A 19,836-nucleotide genomic window follows, 5' to 3' on the forward strand; every position below is an offset into this window, starting at 1 on the left:
TCAGACGGTTAATTAGCAAAAGAGTGGTGAACAAGTCCTTCCTCTCATGGCAGCTGACCATTTCAAGTAGATAATCTCTTATGGTAAACATTCATATTTTTCACTTAATAAACCTTGCAACATTTACTATGTGCCAGGACTGTCCTAAGCGCTTCACAATTCTTAACTTAACAAATTTCCTAACAACTCTCTCTGGAATAGTTACTATTATTAAACCTCAGTTTCCTACAGAGAAGGAAACTGAAACCTAGAAAGGTTAAGAAAGTTGACCGAGATCCCTCAGTTGTAAGAGCATTCAACTTCTTTCTCTCTCCTCTCCTTCTGATACTGTACTGGATATGGTGGACCTCATCAATTTCTCCCTGTATCTTTTACCTACTCTTTCCTATTTTCAATATCTCTGTGCCACATTTCAATTTTTTAAACCTATCTTTTGCAACTCTTCAGCTCTCTCATCTACAGTTTAGCACATTCTTTGACTTTTATCTAAATTTGTGACTGTATTATTTATTTCTAAAAGTTCTATCTGGTTACTTTTTGAATTTGTCTGATCTTTTTGATAGTGTCTCACTCTTCTTTCATATTTTCAAATCCTCCTTGTATCTTCTTGAATATTTGGTCATTGTTATTTTTCCACTCTCCATCTGATTATTGTATTGCAAGAAACTCTTGAGTATCTAATAGTGTCCTCTGGTTTGTCTGTGGACTCTTGAGTGTTTCTCTTCTGTTGTCTAATTTTGGGTTGTGAGCTCATCTTCCTGTGTTTATTTGTGGACATCCTGACTTGTCCAATTGAAGGTGTGTTCCTCCAGAAAAGTTTTGTAATAACTTCTGCCTGGCACCCCACGGGGATACAGTAGACAGAGGCCACTTTTTAAAAGTTGTCACTTAGGGGCCTCCTAAAATATATAAGGAGCATAAATAAGACAAACTGCATGGTGCAAACCAATGGGTGTAAATTCTTCATATTTTTCTTATCACATGCAGAATACAAGCCAAGACAGACAAGTTTTCTTATTGTCTTCTTTTACCAGCACGAGATAGTAGATTGTCCCCTTCAATTGGAAAATACATTCTTTCATACAGTTGTTCTTGTATTACTCCTTTGGTAAATTATACTTTTCCATTTTCATGGTTCTCTCTTTTTATAACTACAAGCATTAAATTTCTTAGCCTGAGATCCTTTAATGTTTTTTGTAATGCTTTTCTGTAAGGGCAATATGCTAGCTTTGTCATTGGAGGATAAGGAAATGTCAGTATGTAAGGTCTGTGCTTTATAATCATTCAGTTTTTCCAGAAAATAATTTTCTACTTTCTCCAGTTTTGTGCAGGTAGAGGTAGGATGGGGGAGCCAATGGCATGTTCTTGATTGTCTAAGTTCTTGAGAAAGGTTCAGAAAGGGCCCTGCAACATCTTCATTTCATATACAGTTTTCAGTCCTGAGACACACTCACTTGCTGCAGTACCTGGGAACTTGAGACCAGAGAGTCTCTGGTTTAACCTCCCTAGAAAAGAAACCCCCAGTCTCCTTTGGGCAGCAGCAGATGAGGCAGATGTGGAGGACAGAAATTATGCCTGAGGAATGGGCATTTTTCAGGCTGCCAAGAAAAAGGATCCTGAGGATCAATCCCTTAATATACAGACTTTCAAATCTTCCTGCATTTTTAGCCCCATATCTCTCCCCACCTTCCTTAGTCTATGGTTGTATTAGTTTCCTGGTGCTGTTGTAACAAAGTACCACACACTGAGTGGCTTAAACAGCAGAAATTTTCTCACAATTCAGGAGACTAGAAATTTGAAATCAAGGTGTGGCAGGGTTGATTCTTTGTGAAGCTTCAAGAGACAGTCTGTTCCAGGCCTCTCTTCTGGCTGCTGATAGCCTTGAGTGTTCCCTGGCTTGGAGATGGTGCTCTCCCCATGTCTTCACGTTGCCTTTCTTCTATTTTGTCTGTCTCTGAATCCAAATTTCCCCTTTTGTAAGGACGCAATCATCTTGGATTAGATCTCACTCTAATGACTTCATTTTAATGTGATTACCTCTGTAAATACCCTATCTCCAAATAAGGTTCCATTCTGAGATACTGAGGTTAGGACTTCAGCATCTTTGGGGATGAGAGAGAACACAATTCAGCTATAACACTGCTGCCCCAAATCCTGGCACAGTAAATCAGCTCATTTCCTCATATTCATGCCTACGTGCACACCCCATCATACACAGACACACAGACACATACATACACATACAGAGACACAAACACAAATACACTGACACATACACATGCATGCAGGCTGTGTCAAAAAATGTACTCTGGATTTGTTTTAATTAGGTATGGTAAGACACACAGACACAAACATGATTGGCACAAAAGAAGAAGTTTATACTTAACAGATCCCTAGAAACAAGAAGCATGGTGTCTTAGTTCGTTTTCTGTTGTAACAGAATACACAGACTGGGCAATTTATAATGAACAGAAATTTATTTTTCACAGTTCTGGTGGCTGGGAAGTCCAAGATCAAGGGGCTGGCATCCTGCAAGGGTCTTCTTGCTGCACCATCCTATGGTGCAAGGCAAGAGAACATGAGAGCAAGAAAGAGAAAGAGAGAAAACGAGGCCAAATTCATTCTTTTATAAGGAATCCACTCCTGCAATAATGGCATTAATGCATTTATGAGGGCAGAGCCCTACAGCCTAATTGCCTCTCATTAGGTGCCACCTCCCAACACCATTGTGTTAGGGATTAAGTTTCCAATACATGCTTTTGGGAAGACACATTCAAATCATAGAACATGGCATGCCACACAGGACCACATAGGGAAGAACCAGTGTTGGTCAGAAGGCAGAACGGAGACAGCAGAGTACAGCACAGAGCCTTTACTAGGGTTTTCCCAGGAAGGAATAGGCGAAGCAGGGTAGGGTGCTGCATAAATTTAGGAGTGGATAGCTTGAATAATCGTTGTATTCTCTGGGCTACAGTGGTCTGATATCTGGACCTGGGGTGACTTAGGACAGGAGGAATATTGGCTTAGTGTGTGAGAGTTTGATAATGGAGATGGTTGGTTGTGTGGGCTCTGGATTGGTTGGCTTGTATATCAAAGGAGACTTTGCATATTTCAGGGGAATCATTTGCTATCTGTAGAAATTAGCTAACATAGGAGAATCAGTTTCTCCAGGATCAAGGCTCCAAATGCCAGAGCATCAAGAATACAGAAAATAAGAAGATACAGTCAATACACATACACACAAACATACACACACCATACACACAGACACAAATACACACAAACACATGTGCACATACACACTAGTCTATTGGAGTGTGTTTGCTTGGCTCCATTCATTCTATTACTCTTCCAGCTACTTTGCCTCCTACCTCTCCCTCTTTTTTTTTTTTTCCAACTTTTTTGAGCCATAACATTTATATCCGTTTTCAGGAATTGCAGTGGGATTCAGAGAATAGGCAAACATTAAACTTGTGCATTCAACCTTCCACTTTTAACTGGAAAACACTCAAGTGCAACATTTGTTGGTACTCTGCAGCACCTCCACAGAGCTTTTGCTGCTGCCACGTTAGACAGCTTCACCATGTAATGACGACCTTTTAAGATTCTAAATCCCCCCACCTCTGAGCCTGTTCTTCATTGGAAATGCAAGACGATCGGATGACATGAGGGAGGGGCAGCTTTTAAGGCTTGACCTAATTTCCAGTGCTGCTCATGTTGATTTCTCTCCGTCCTTCTCCTGCAGGCTGTGCGTCTCTGCTTACCCAGCATGCTTGTACTCCACTACTGGAAGTAGCCTGTCACTTTAAAGGAAAAAAAAAAAAGCCACCGAGTGACCTTCCTTAGGAACGGGTTGCTAAGCTGGTGTTTTTGCTCCAAGACATGGCTGCAGCTTCCCAGGGAGGAGCCCAGGGGCATCTCCAACACTCAGCCTTTCCCTCCGGACCCTTTTAAAAGATTCAACAGCACCGTCTCTCTCCACTTCCGTCCTAGAATGCAGAATCTGCAAAGTGCCTTTTGTAAAGTTTCTTAAGGTAAATCAGTCCCTAACCGGACTTTGGGCTGCAACAGTGATTTCCTGTTTTCAGTTACCCGGCTTGAAGTTCAGCCTCTCCAGGATACCGTGAGACTGGATTTAATGAATTGTAAATTTAGGGGCTCTCATCGTTATTTATGTTTTTACTTCTGAAATGGGAACATAGACCATTACTTGGCAGCTTTGATTTGAGCTGCTATCTGGTATCTGGTTTGCAGGAAATGTAAGTCCAGTTCATCACAAGTCCTGAGTGAAAATGCTGTCTGACCAAAGCTCTGTGAAACATTAGCTGCGTGTTGCATTTATGGGCCTTTTAGTTCAAACTGGCTTAAGGGGAGAAGCACTAGTTACTGCAAAATACACTTTTCTTGGTATGAGACAGAGAAAGGGCTACTAACCACAGTGCTAAGAGTTGCTGTGCTTTCCAAAGACTTCAAGAAAATGTACTGGCTACAACTTAAGCTGATTGTTTGTTTCCCTTCATTGCAAAGAGGTGCTATGAAAAGCTAATAAAGTCAAATAAGAAATATGTTTGCTATTGCATTTTCATATAACCTTTTCTGCAAATAAATTCAGCACCAGCATGAAATCTCTCTCTCTCTCTCTATATATATATATGTATATATATATATCTCCTAGAGCTCACTTATAGAGTCATTCATTCAAACATTTATGGAGCATCAACAATGCACCAGGCAATGAACTTAAGTTTAGAGTGTGCAAACATAAATTAGACTAGGTCAGAAGCTCAGAATTTGCTGGGAAAACAGACCTATAAACACATGATGAGAGTACAATGAGCTAAGTGCCATAAGAGATTTATAAAAACACTGAGAGCACAGTGGGATGACATCCAGGGAGGGGCTTCCAGTACTTAGCACATCATGTAAATGCACTGGTCATATATCACGTAACACAGCTCAAATATGGTACTCATGTGTACTCTTCAAGGCCAGTGTATATTATATCGAGCTGATTAAATGATTCTATAAAGCTATTGGTCACTAACCTTATGCTAAGGGAAACTGCAGCTGGAATAACTTGTAGAATAAGATAATGTATTCCAAAACAATGTATGTGGCACCTCCCCAGGTGTCCAAGCTCCAGGATGGAACAGAAAAATGTTCTCAGGGTGTGAGGAAGAAAATACTCATGGGTAGAAGTGCAGGAGGTTTCAGAAGCACCATAAATGGAAACAGCAAGGCAACTGCCCTGGGCCTGGCTGAAGGGAGGGAGACAGGAAACATGAGTTATGGTAGCTGGGGGTTGAAGATTGGAGCTGAAGGTGGGTGGGCTTGAACATCACCTAAGGTCTTTCTCATGACTCCTCTTCTATCCCCCAAGCTCTTTTCCCTCCTCATTCCTTTTTTCCACTTTCCCTCCCCACAATCACTTTTTCTTAGTAACAAAACCTACCAATATTGAGAGCCCAGTCTGTGCTAGGCATTTTACTACACACATTTCATCATTTAGCCCTTATAAATTAATCATCCTTCAAGGTAGGAAGTATGATTGCAATGTTGCAGACAAAAAAAAAAAAATGTGTCTCAGAGAAGGGAGGGCATTGTTCCAAGATCACACAGCTAATAAATAAAGCTGAAGTTGGAACTCAGGTCCACATATTCCTTGGCAAAGAAATATGTGGACCACTCTTCCTATAAACCCATGTTTTTGCCATCCTGGAGTAGGGCATATATATTGTATGATTTTTTAAGCAATCAATATGGAGTTGAGATGCATTGTATCTCAACCTCCAGCTATGGCTCTGACCCACTGATGACTCTTAGGAATAGTCCATTTATTCAGATGAAGGTGTCAGTACTTTCCTTGAAAAAATATATCTGGTTTTCTGCACTGAGTAAAATAAATCATTGGCTTAATGTAGCCTAAGCCTTTTCTCACCAGTGCAATGCTTCACAGCTTTCAACTGTAAATATTTCCAGAATAGCCCACTATTCTGGAAAGCACAGAATAATTATTGATGCCATTGCAAAAGCAAGAATAAATGGTGAGATGGAGGGGTAGAGTGGAGTGAGGGAGGACTTGGGAATCACAGAGTCTTGGGATCAAGTTCTGAATGTGACATTTAATAATTATAACTTTGGAAAAATCATGTAAATTGTCAGAGCCTCAGTTTACTCATACGCAAATTGGGGCACATACTACTAAGCCAGACATGTTATTGTGAGGACTAAAGAGAACATGTCTAGAGTTAGCACAAAATAAGTGTGCAGTAAATCATAGCTATTTTGATGTTCCCAGTAGGAATATATTAACAAGTACCAGTGCATAAGATGATGGCAAACTGCATATTAAAACCAGGCAGTATTGATTTATCTTTTCTTAGCAACAGTGTTCATATAAAAAATAAATTTTGGTGTCATTTGATTTCCTTAGAAACTCATTTAAAGGAAATGATCAGGAAAGAATGAGGAAAAAAGAAAATCCCATTACATTTTTCATTTTCTACTTCTATTTTTTTCTTCCACATAAAGCATTTATTAACTTATAAAGAACTTTTTTTACTTACTAAAATGTTTCACAGGTTTTTTATTTTCAGTTTGCAATGACCAGAGTTGTTCATTAGAGAGCTCTCATGTACTTTTGCATTTCATCTTTATTATCTGCCCCCTCATTCACTCTAGGTTATCTTCTTGCCTATTTTCTTAGCTGCTTTTACATTTTCCTTCCTCTATTTTTTGTACCCTGTGATGAGGTTTGTAGAGAAGACAATAGAATTTCAGATGCTTTATTTCCCTTTAACATGCTAATTCCCCTGTAGGGTCAGTGAAACCTTGATCTCAGATGAGCTGCTTAAATGACCTGACCAAGTCCCAGTTAAGATTTGGGTTCCAAGGATATTAGAAAGGGCTTATGATTTGTCAGCCATATGCCTGTTGTTTCTCCATGTGTTTTCTCATTTAATCCTCACAGCAGCCTAGAAGAAACAGTGGAGCTTTAAATAGTCCCAGAATGTGGCTATGGAACCACAGCCAGTAAGTCAGTGACTTAATCATTCATTCGACAAGTATATATTGAATGTCCATGATGTCCCATAATCCTAGTCTCTGGGGGTAAACAATAAACAAAATAATGTTTCTGCCCTCTTGCAGCTATATTCTAATGGATATGGGCTGACATTAACAAGTAAGTATGTATGTTGAGTGGTAATAAGTACTGTGAAAAAATCACTGTAAGGTAGTTAGGGAATTCCAGGAGGGTGTTGGGAGGAGATCATTGTATTACGAATGGTCAGAGAAGAGCTCTCTGATAATAAAATTTCAGCAGAGACCTGAAGAAAGTGAAACAGCAAGAGCCATGCAGATATCTTGGGAAAAAGGAGAACTAGGTAGCAGGAACCGCAGCTGCAAAGGTCCTGAGGCAACAGGATTCAAGTGCAAATCACACAGGGCTTGTAGGCCTTGGAAAAAACTGGGTTTTACTCTGTTGACAAAGGGAAATCACTGGAGGATTTTGAGTGAAGCAATGTGATTATGTCACTCAAATTTTCATCAATTTGCACTGGCTTCAATGCAGAGAATATGGTAGCCCAGCAATGTGGCAAGCTGAGAAATTAGGAGTTTCTTGCAGTAGATTTCAAGAGAGAAGATGGTGTTTGACCATGGGGATAACAGTGGAAATGTTTAGAAGTGATTAGATCCTGAAAATAATTTGAAGCCAAAACTGGCAGGATTTCTGATGGGTTCATGTGAGACTGAGAAAGGAGTTAAGAACAACTGCAAGGTTTCTGGCCTGAGCAAAATGGATTTCTGTTTACTACAACAGGAAAACTGCAGTACAAGGCAGGCTCAGGAGTAAAAGCAAAGAACTTTATTTGAGGTATGTAAAGCCAAGTGAAGGTGTCCATCAAGCAGATACTTGAGTCTGGAGTTCTGGGGAAATGTCTGGACCCAGGATGTAAATTTGGGAAGTATCAGCATGCAGATGGTATTTAAAACCAAGAGACATGATGAGATGGCCAGAGGAATGAAAACAGGCAGAGCTAAGCCCCACAGCATTCCTATCTTTGGTGGTCTGAGAGATAGGGAGAAACCAGCAAAGGAGTTTGAGAAGGAACAGTCAGTGGGTAAAAGGAAAACCAAGAAAGAACTTGTTCCAGGAGCCAACTGAAGAAAGTATCTCAAAAGAAGGGATGGGTCACTTTCATCACTAAATGTTTCTGACCCTTCCATGCCTGGCTTATTTCACCCACAAGTAAGTGAGAACATGCAAATGACAAACATGGCATGTTCTCACTTATGTGTGGGATCTAAAAATCAAAATAACTGAACTCATGGAGATAGAGAAGAGAAGGATGGTTACCAGAGGCTGGGAAATGTAGTCAGGGGTCGGGGGAGGTTGTTTAATTGATACAAAAAAAAAAAAATAGAAAGAATGAATAAGACCTAGTATTTGATAACACAATGAAAGGACTATAGTTAATAATAATTTAATTGTACATTTAAAAATAACTAAAAGAGTATAAATGGATTGTTTCTAACACAAAGGATAAATGATTGAGGGGATAGACACCCAATTTTCTGTGATGTGATTATTAAGCTTTGCATGCCTGTACCAAAATATCTCATGTACCCCATAAATATATACACCTACTATGTACCCACAAAAATTAAAAACTTAGAAAATGTTTTAAATGCCTCTGACCAAGTCAAGTAAGATGAAGGCCGAGAATTGATCACTGGACATGGCAATTCAGGCAGGGGTCACTGGAGATGAATCATTGGCAAGAGCAGTTGCAGAGCATGCTAGACCCCAAAAATAAAAAAACAAACTGGAAAGAGAGGGAATGTTTTGAGGGATTTTTCTATAATTGTTGAAAAATTGAGCAACAGCTAGAAAGAGAAGTAAAGAGAGGGCTTTTTTTGGCCGGGCACGGTGGCTCACGCCTGTAATCCCAGCACTTTGTGAGGCCCAGGCAGGCGGATCACAAGGTCAGGAGTTCGAGACCCACTTGACCAACATGGTGAAACCCTGTCTCTACTAAAAACACAAAAATTAGCCGGGCGTGGTGGCATGCGCCTGTAATCCCAGCTACTTAGGAGGCTGATGCAGAAGAATCCCTTGAACCTGGAAGGCGGAGGTTGCAGTGAGCCGAGATCGTGCCACTGTACTCCAGCCTAGGCAACAGAGTGAGACTTCGTCTCAAAAGAAAAAGTGTAGGGGGCGGGGGCCTTTTTTTAAAGGAAGGAAAAAATTACAGCATTTTTTCCACTGGTAGGAATGAGCCAATAGAGCAGGAAGAAAATCCAGATGAAAGTGAAGAATTATCAGGATCAAGGGCCTGGAGGAGGAGGAACGATGGGGCCTAGTGCACTGTTGAAGGAGGGGCCCCATGGGAATATGGGGGTTCATAGTAGCAAGTGGAAGCAGAGGAGGTGGCAGTGGCTCAATGTGGTGGGAGGGGAAGGGGATGTAGAAGCCCTCTCTGGTCTTGTTTTTTTACTTAGTGAAATAAGGGCCAAGGTCAAGGGCAGAGAGTGCAGAGGGGCAGTAGCGGAGACGAGCTGTAAAATGGTCCTTCTGGAGCTGGATTCCAACCAGTACCATCTAACTCTATGGGCACAGTAAAGGCAGGCTCCCAGGGACAGGGAGACCTGGCATCCTTCCTTTCCTCTGGCACTTATCTCCACCAATCCTGGGGTTTGCCAGGGTTCCTGGTGAGTGGAAAGTCTACCCAGCTCAAACACTTCACTTACCATCATGGCCAGCCTCTTACATATCCATAGTAAGAGAAGCAATATTTCATTGATTTCAAAATGCCTGATTTCTTCATTGTTCTTTGTCAGGGACCCATCCCAGCCAAAATGAATCCCAGGGAAGAAAAAGTAAAAATAATTACAGAGGTAAGTGGCCACTTTGATGTCCCCTAGGGATGTGTTTGTGTGTGCATGCTTATGTTACACGTGTTTGTGAATGAGGAAGTTAGGCCAACCAGCATCTATTGCACATGTTAAAAGAAAAGCTTTACATGAATTAGATTCAACAGAGTCTAATTGTACAAAGAACGATTTGTGAATTGGGCAGCCCTCAGAACGTGAAGAGATTCAGAGAGCTCTGCTCTGCTCTGTGGGCAGACAGCATCTATGGACTGAAGATGGAAGTGGAGTACAGAAACAGCTTGATTAGTTACAGCTCAGTGTTGCCTTATTTAAACACAGTCTGATCAGTAGGCCACCTGTGATTGATTGACACTCAGCTGCTGTGATTGGCTGAGACTCAGCTACCTGCTACAGAAGCATACTTCTAAATTAGGCTTTCATTTAGTTTACTAAGATTGCAGTTTGTTATGTAAGAACTCAAAGTACAGAGGTATCCTCAAGCCACATTTAGTTTAATTTAACACACACCTACTAAATGCACCCTGAGGGTGCTATATCAGATACGTGGTGGAGAAGGGGAGGTGGATGTTGAAGGAAATGCAGTCCTGCTGACATTCCAAGGTCTTACCTCTACCTGAATGCTCCGAAGCTGTTTTGTCATGGTTCTATGAACTCTGACACACAGCAGCTCAAAGTTACTACCTATTATTGAGCCTAGCTCTGCCTGAAGCACGCTGATTCCTAAAGACATTCAGAATGAAGGTAACAATTGTAGACACCTGCTAATACAAGCCTCTGTCTGTGGAGTCCTGCAATTTCTGACTCATTGTATGTAAAAACTCATTAAAGCACTGCCCACACCAGAGAAGGGAGGCTGTCTAATTTGGAGACTGCAGACCATCCAACAAAAGAGAGAGTATTCCTCTCAATCCTTACTTCTCTCTCGCTTCAAGGGCTCACTGGCTTGAGACAACAAAGACAGAAATGGAGATGGTATGTGCTGTCCAATGCAGTCCTCCAAAAAGCCTGAGGAAACTCATTATAAAACCATGCAGATTAACTTTAAGCAAGATGGCTGGGCACGGTGGCTCACGCCTGTAATCCAAGCACTTTGGGAGGCCGAGGCAGGTGGATCACCTGAGGTTGGGAGTTCGAGACCAGCCTGACCAACATGGAGAAACCCCATCTCTACTAAAAATACAAAATTAGTCAGGCGTGGTGAGGCATGCCTGTAATCCCAGCTACTTGGGAGGCTGAGGCAGGAGAATCACTTTGACCTGGGAGGCGGAGGTTGCGGTGAGCCGAGATCATGCCACTGCACTCCAGCCTGGGCGACAGAATAAGACTCCATCTCAAAAAAACAAACAAACAAACAAAAAAAAACTTTAAGCAAGATCAAGTACCAACAAACCCACATAAATTTATATTTGCTTATTCATTCATATAACCAAATATATTTTGTGCCTGTAGTCCCTGGGAATACAGCAGTAAACAAACCTTGTTCCCTCATGGAACTTACGTTCTATCTTATTTGAAGTCCTACTGGATAGTTAGAATAGAGGATGAAAACATCACGGAAAAGCAAAACATTACGTAGGTTTCTCACAAGTCCATTGTAAGTCAGTAAAAACTTAGAATTGAATTAAAAGCCATGCTTGCACACCTCAATATAATTATCTTCTTGTAATCTAAATTGGCGAATCCCCTGAACTAAGAACACTCCCTATTAGTCAGGCCCAAAGAAGGAGTCCAGAGTGAGGATGCAGCTCAGAGGACAAGTCAGAGATCAGGTCACATACACAAAGGAAAGGCCCAAACCAAGGCTATTCTCTCGTTCGACCTCACTTCCGTCCTCTGTTATTGCGGTTCATGTCTTCCCTAACCCCAGTGGCCAAGGGCAGTCAGGAGTAATTGAGGTCTGGCCCAGAAACCTGCATGATATTTCTTTGAAATTATATATCCTTAAAATTCATACTTTGTGTTCCAAATTTGTTTCAGTATAAAAACAAAAAAATCCTAATTTTAGGAAAAAAAATCTAGTAAGTTTTGTGTACCCCAGAGAGGTTCTGTTTGTCTTGCAACTTTTTGTTCACCCAGGGGCACTTTTGCCCCAGTTTATAAAACTCTAGGACTAAAACACTTTAGAGCTCATAGACTTTAGAGCTTTCAGCTCTAACATTTTATGACTAAAATATTAGAAAGCGTAAAGTGGAAAGAGGAAACGAAGTTTGCGCTGTTAAAGGATTGTTTTCCTTTTCAAAAAAAATCTGCCAAAATTTCCTTTAACTTGAAGCATTTGTGATGATGTAACATGTATCATTATTATCCTTTTCCTGCTGGTAAGGCTGGAAAGCAGAAAAACTTAACCGGTGAAATCCCTAATATGATTGTGATGTCTGTCCTAGCAGATTCACTTGTTAGTCGCCTTTCTTAGATTGTAACTTTTAAGAGCAGACAGCATGTGTCTTTCAATTCTGCGTCCCAAGAGCATGGAACATAGTAAATGCTCAACAAATGCTGTATGCATGAATGAGGACCTGGAACAATGGAAGATCCAACATCATCTCGTGTATGATGGTCCAATATGGATACGACTTTTCGAAAACATGTCTATGTTGAGAAGAGTGGATGATGAGAGCCGCACAGATTGTTAACTGTCCCCCCACTCACACTCAGCATTACTGGATAGAAGCCCAGGGTCAAGATGGGAGTTTTAATTTTAATACCTAAAAGTCATACCTCTCTTCCTGTCTTAAGATTCTCTCCCTTTTGCATTTTCACAAAGGAGTTCATTGAAAATGATGAGGATGCAGACATGGGAAGACAGAATAAGAACTCAAAGGTTCGAAGACAGCCAAGAAAGAAACAGGTAAGAAGTGACAAGAAACTGTGTCTGCGTATTGTCATTGATCAACAACCCGCCTGCATCCCCAGGGCCATACAGAATCCACAAGGGCAGCCTTCCTTCTTTTGGTACCAACTTTTGGCCTGCTCTGGGGGGCTGTGAGGCGGGGATGCAGATGGGTGGTCCAGGGTGCGGGAACCTGATTCAGAGACTTATAGATGAGCCTCACAATAAGGCGGGGGTCCATACTTAGAGCATTTTTACTCTAAGTTTTCTCCCATCTCCTGAGAGAGGACTCTAGAAAAGATGGAAGGAACCTGTTTTAGTGCTTCATTGAAGGCCATGGACTATGATGGGCAGTAGATGGCAGTACACGATTACAAATCTTGGGAAACTCCCTCTTTTTCCAACTCCAAGCCCAAATTCTGTCTTTGAGGCAGAAGCCAGCTCCTTTCTCCCGAGCCTGCTGGCAGATCCTCCCCCACCTCTGCGCAGGAGTTCCCCTCCTAGGCTGGGAGCATCCCGTGCAGGGTAAATCTTTTCAAGGTAAGTCCTTGGTAAGAAGTTGTCCTCTGAGAAGGGAGGCAGGGAAGCAGCTATTGTGGATAGGAGCTCTGCTTGGAACAATCGAGATGCCAGCAGGGGAGGGAGGGGAGAGAAGCGCCATTTTGAGCCAGCAGTCACGTGAAGGGGCTGCAGGGAGGGGTGGCCAGGAGAGATGAAGAGGTCGTAGGGAGACAGAAGAGACCTCCCTCCTAGCTCCCCCCTTGCTCAGCACACTCCTCGGGGCAATCTGGGCAGAGGAGTCACTTTCAGCCTTTCAAGGGAGGGTCCAGGTGGTTGGGGAGGTACTGCCTGGCCACGTGGGCTAGCTCTCTGGCCACTCCTGGGGACTGAGGAGACCCACAGCCAGACACAGCTCCGAAGCTTTAACCCCTTCTGTGGGGTCAGTCTGCAGCCGTGCAGCCCAGGGCCAGGGGCTGTGGAGGCAGTAGATGAAAAGGGTTCAAGCCTTTAGCTCCACAGTCACAGGCACAGTGAGCAAGTGGGTGACTAGTGCCAAGGCTGCCATGGAGCTTAGACTGAAGAGGAGAAAGGGGCAAGGATGGAGAAGGGAATATAACAGCTCTCAAATGCTGAGCAATTTATGGGCCAGGCTTGGAACTTTATAGGTTGGGAGCATTGCAAGAAACGTAGTTGCACTCCAGAATCAGAATCACATGGGGACTTTTTGTTTAAATAAGTTCCACCCCGGGCCATCTATTTACGTCAGAATCTCTGTGCTTTCTACAGTGACTCAAACATTGTAGCATCTCAACAAATGGGCTCTTTTTATTATATTTTTCTTTTGCAGATAAGAAAGCAGTGTACAAGGAAGTTAACTAACTTGCCCAAAGTCCCACAGTCAATCTGAGTTTGGAGGCAAGCTTTAGTCTATCTGTCCTCAAAGGTGTTATTGCAAATTCTGCTTCCTTGTTTTCCTTCACTGAGAGTGTGGGGAAGGAACCAGAGGCTATTCTTGGGGGGTGCCCAAAGGGTGGACTAAATATTTGCCCCTGAATTACCCAGTGACACTTTAGCTGCTGTTTGCAAACTATTTGAAGTTGGGAACAAACTGATTTTCCTGTTTCTCTTTCCTCCAAATTCCTGCAGAGCTCTACACATTTTACCTAGAAAAAGTGAAAATAATAACGTTATTTGGGGATGCCTTGATAATTTCACAAAAGCATTTCTAGAGAAATTCTGGGTTGGCACCTCTTCCCTGGTGGGTACCCACAGTGAGTCAGGTGACAGAGACTGTGGTTATCCAGATGTGAATAGTACTAAGGCCTGTCCCCTCACTGGTGACCCATCTTCCCAAGAGAGGAACAGACTCAAATAAAGTCCTGGGAGTCTCTGAACCTCTGACCTTCTTCCTCCAGCCACCAACTGCTGTCCCCAAGGAAATGGTGTCCGAAAAATCCCACCTTGGCAACCCCCAGGAGCCTGTGCAGGAGGAGCCCAAGACCCACCTCCTGAGTATGACAGTCCGGAGAGGCCCACGGAGTAAGTGCCCCTCTTCCATTCAGCTGCTGCTTGTTAACTGCCTACTGTGAGCTCAGCACAGAGCAGTATAGGGATTTTTTATGGGTGTTATTTTTCATGCATTGCCACTGCTGCTCCACCCACTTTACCCCAACTTGCTGAGTGACTTTCTAGGTTAATCCCTGCCAAGGAGACAGAACACATAGCTTCAGGATGTGTTTCTATAACCACATAATATTCTTTGGATGTTTGTCCCCTCCAAATCTGAAATGTGACCTTCAATGTTAGAGGCGGAGCCTAGTGGGAGGTGTCTGGGTCATGAGGGCACAACTCATGAATTGGTTGTTGTTGTCCTCTAGTAATGAGTGAGTTCTTGCTCTATTCACTCACAGGAAAGCTGGTTGTTAAAAAGAGCCTGGGCAGGCCAGGCACGGTGACTCATGTCTGTAATCCCAGCACTTTGGAAGGCCGAGGCGGGTAAATCACCTGAGGTTGGGAGTTCAAGACCAGCCTGACCAACATGGAGAAACCCCATCTCTACTAAAAATACAAAAAAATTAGCCAGGTGTGGTGGCGCATGCCTGTAATCCCAGCTACTTGGGAGGCTGAGGCATGAGAATTGCTTGAACCTGGGAGGTGGAGGCTGCAGTGAGCTGAGATCGGAGCACTGCACTCTAGCCTAGGCAACAGAGCAAGACTCCATCTCAGAAAACAAACAAACAAAAAAGAGCCTGGAACCTCCTCCCCTCTCTCTTGCTCCCTCTCTCACCATGTGACACACCTGTTTCCCCTTCCCCTTCTGACATAAGTGAAAGCTTCCTAAGGCCTCACCAGAGGCAGATGCTGGCACCATGCTTATTGCACAGTCTGCAGAACAGTGAGCCAAAATAAACCTCTTTTCTTTATAAATTACCCAGTCTCAGATATTCCTTTATAGCAATGCAAAATGGACTAACAATACATAAGTTAGGGAGTGTTAATTAGAATGGAAATTAAATATGCAGAAACTCAAAGGAAGATGAAATTGTTAGGGAAGACATATGTGTTAACCTAGTGAGGCTTGAATCAGATGTTTGGAAGAAATGAGGGAGGTTTCTGAGGCTCCTGGTGACCTTGCCATTGAGGACACATATACTTCTCCCCCTACACACGCCTTTTCTTCTTCATTCTTAATCCCAATGAACATTAGGAATTACCTGCTCATTGTAGGGAAAATGACCACCCTTCAGGCATTGCTTTTCATGAAAAGTGGATTAGACAAGAGGAGAAGTGGTTACACTTTTTAATTGTTACATAATTGTTAGACTGTTTTCCCTATGGCAAAGTTGGGAAATAAGTAACTGTTGGAAACTAGAGGCCTTTGGAAGCAAGTAGACTCTTAGATTGGAAAAATGTGGTTCTAATCTAAAAGCAATGATACAATGAGAGCTGTTATGAATTAATAAAAACAGAACCAAAATTTGTCTCATATGGCTGTTTCTTTTTCTAAATGCTCAAAATTATTTATTACTACCAAGGATTGCAACTTGTCATTTCAGGCTGCCATAACAAAATACCATAGACTGGGGGGCTTAAACACCCAACATTTATTTTCTCATGGCTCTGAAGGCTGGACGTCTGAGATCATGGTGCCAGCATGGCCGGTTTCCAGTGAGGCCCTTCTTCCTGGCTAGTTGGTGGCCACCATCTTGCTGTGTGCTCACATGACCTCTTCTCTGTGCCTGCATTGGGGGAGGGAGAGGCTCTACTGTCTCCTCTTATAAGGACACTAATCCTAATCCTATCAGGGCCCCTCCCTTATGATCGCATTTGACCTTAATTACCTCCTACAGGTTCTATCTCTAAATGTAGTCAGACTGGGGGAGAAGGCTTCAACATACAGATTTTCAGAGGGGGGACACAATTCAGTCCTTAGCACAACTACTGGATATTTAATTATTTATTTTTAAATCAAGGGAAAGACTGCCAGAAGAGGTGGCCACCAGTCAAGGCTCTGTGACATAAAAAGTGGATTATTTTCTAACTCGAAAATGAAGAAGATACTGTCCACTGTCACCATGGAGATGATCTATGCATTAGTCCCTTCCCCCACAAAAAGCGCTATTTCTGAATTGGGGAATGGAGAGGTATGGAATGAACAGAAGGCTGAGACCTGCCTACTGGAGCCACACCATGACCATCCAGTGTCTGGGAAGCCCTGGGTGGAGCTGGAAGCTGCTGATGAATTGGCAGCACTGATAAACCAAGACGAAGAGAAAACATCCCCAGCAGTGAGAGGTGGAGCATATGGTGGATAAGGAGTCTGTGGAGCCAGGCATCTGTCAGAAATGAGAAGTCAAAGCCAGCAGACAAAGTCAAGAGAGCAGAGGAAGTATTATTATACCAGTGGCATTAGAGCATGAGACAGACAAGTAAAAAGGAATGATGAGTGCTGGCAGAAACAACAGAGGGCTGGACTGCCCTAGGCAGGCAAGGATAGCAAGGGAGGTGACAGAAGAATGGAGCCTCCACATATGGAGGAGTCTGCATGGGGAACTGTAGGGTGAGGAGGATTCCCAATTCAGGTCTTGGAAACACATAGATGTATGTGTAGAAAACACGGAGAGGGTCAAGAGCAAGATAGAAGCAGCCATGTGCTTTATGACCCAGTCATAGAAATCACCTATCAGTCCTTTCGACATATTTGTTAGAAGCACGTCCCTAAATCCAGCCCACATTTAAGGGAAGGAAAATCAGGCTCCTTCTTTTGAAAGAAGGAGTGTCAAAGAATGTATGGACATTTTTACTACCACATTAATTTTTCTTTAAAACTCTTCTTTATCTCACTTTTCTACTCAGAAATCTATTATATTACATTACATAAAATCCACACTCTCTTATTTATTCCGGGCTCTAAGGATCTATGCAATTGGGCTCCTTCCGGTTGTATTTTCCAGTGTTTTCCAGTGTGCTCCACTTTGGTTGACTCCTTACTGGCCTCTGAATGCCTCGTGACCATCTCAGCATTTCTGGGCTTTGGTTCCCACTTTAAGAGAGTTCTCTGATTGTGTCTTTATTAAGCTTGTGATTGAAACACAATTGAGCTGTTGCAGTTAAGACCATGGGCGTTGGCTTAGACAAGAGTGGGTACCAGTCTCTACCTATCTTACTCCCTTGGGCAAGTTCTCCAACCTCCCTAAACTTTAGTTTCCTTATTTGTAAAACAGGGACAATAATAGATTGCGTGAACACTGCCACAGAGTTTATACTCCAGTTGTGGGAGGGATGAGAGGAAAAAAGAGAAAAACAAATGAAGTAAACTAGATAAACATAGAGTACAGCAGGTGTGAGAAGTCCTGAAGAGAAAGATAAAGAATAAGCTGGCAGGACTGCAGTGGGAGTGAGAGGATGAGGTGCATTTATGAAAGGAAATGAGTGATCCCCAAGGGGAGAATGTTCCAGGCAGTGGTCTTAAGGCAGGAATGTGCTTGCGACATTAAGCAACAGCCAGGGGGCAAGGGCAGTGGAGAGTGAACAACAAGGAAAAGGAAAAAAATAAAATCAGAAGGGATGAGGGGAATTGTATCCAGCCTAGTGGGCCCTTTGACTTTTAATCCGAATGAGATGAGCGTCATTGGAGGGTTCAAGCCCAGGACTGATATAATCAGATTTAAGGCTGACGGCTGCTGTGCTGAGTAGACTTTGGAAGGAGTGAGGGCAGAAGCACAGAGACCAGGTAGAGGCCAACAGCAAAAATCCAGGTGGGAGTTATTGGGGAATGGGACTGGCGGGTAGTGGAAGGGGTGGAAAGAGTGTGGGAAATCTGGGTATTTGGAAGATAGAGACAAACAGGTATATTTCTCAATTGAACAAGAATTTTGAAAGCAGGAAGGTTGTCTCCATGGTTTTTGACTTGAGTCAAAAATGGGTAACTCCACTTTCCCCAACAGAGTTTCAGAGTTTTCCCAATAGAGTTTCAGAGAAGGAAAAGATGGCAGAAAGGGCAGGTTTGAAGGTAGAAATTGAATGGACATGCAAAGTTGAGATGCCTGCTGAATATCCAAGTGGACATGGATGTATGGATATAGGGATCTGGTGGTTGGGGAGAGGTGGAGAGTGGACAGGGATTCCTTGATCTTTTATCTAGAATGTCCCTTTCCCACCTCTGTCCTCTTTCCTCTCAGCTGGTTCTACTTTCCTTCAGAGCACTCATCACCTCCCGGCATTTTCCAATCAGCTGACTATCTTGATCATTAGAAGGAAAGCTCCCTGAGAGCAAGACTTTGTCTGCTGTATTCATTGCTTATTCCCCAATGCAATATTTGGAGCTTGATAAGCATATATTGAAAAACTGCCATGGACATAACAACAAATGCTCAAGACAGGGTCCTGCCTCTGGTAACCATCATTCTACTCACTATCTCTATCAGATCAATTGTTTTAGCTCCCACATATGAGTGAAAACATGTACTAGTTGTCTTTCTGTGCCTGGCTTTCTTCACTAACATAATGTCCTCCAGTTCCATCCATGTTGTTGCAAACTGCAAAATTTCATTCTTTTTTATGGCTGAATAATATTCCATTGTGTATATGCAGCATGCTTTCTTTATCCATTTATCCATTGATGGATATTTAGGTTAATTCCGTATCTTAGCTGTTGTGAATAGTGCTGCAGTAAAAATAGGAGTCCAGATATCTCTTTGATATACTGCTTTCCTTTCTTTTGGATATATACCCAGCAGTGGCATTTCTGGATCATAGGGTAGTTCTATTTTTAGCTTTTTGAGAAACTTCATATTGTTTTCCATAACAGCTGTACAAATTTACATTCTCACTAACAGTATACAAGCATTCCCTTTTCTCTGCATTCTTGCCAGCATCTGTTTTGTCTTTTTGATGAAAGCCATTTTAACTGGAGTAAGATATCTCATTGTGGTTTAATTTGCATATCCCTCATGATTAGTGAATTTGAGCATTTTTGCATATACCTGTTGGCCATTTGTATGTCTTCTTTTGAGAAATGTCTATCAATGTTTTTTGCCTATTTTTAATGAGATTATTTATGTTTTATCTGTTGAGATATTTGAGTTCCTAGTATATTCTGGATATCA

At 42.4% G+C, this 19,836-nt stretch overlaps 1 protein-coding gene across 4 annotated transcripts in view; it reads left to right on the forward strand.

The window, feature by feature from the left end:
- The first annotated feature begins 2,862 nt into the window (after positions 1-2,862).
- Positions 2,863-19,836, forward strand: part of CC2D2A (coiled-coil and C2 domain containing 2A) — a 143,228-nt gene continuing 126,254 nt past the window's right edge. Inside the window, exons 1-5 of one of the 4 annotated variants that reach the window (XM_008952132.5) lie at positions 2,863-4,034; positions 9,844-9,900; positions 12,662-12,745; positions 14,644-14,767; positions 15,139-16,208. In XM_008952132.5, coding sequence (XP_008950380.1) covers positions 9,862-9,900; positions 12,662-12,745; positions 14,644-14,767; positions 15,139-15,227 — 336 coding nt within the window. In that variant the 5' untranslated portion in view covers positions 2,863-4,034; positions 9,844-9,861 and the 3' untranslated portion in view covers positions 15,228-16,208. Of the gene's footprint in view, positions 4,035-9,843; positions 9,901-12,661; positions 12,746-14,643; positions 14,768-15,138; positions 16,209-19,836 lie in introns of those variants that run through there. The other 3 variants (XR_010111923.1, XM_055111204.3, XM_008952124.5) reach the window with 3 other exon arrangements.

Source organism: Pan paniscus, chromosome 3 (genome assembly GCF_029289425.2).
Source record: "Pan paniscus chromosome 3, NHGRI_mPanPan1-v2.0_pri, whole genome shotgun sequence".
NCBI lineage: Eukaryota > Metazoa > Chordata > Mammalia > Primates > Hominidae > Pan > Pan paniscus.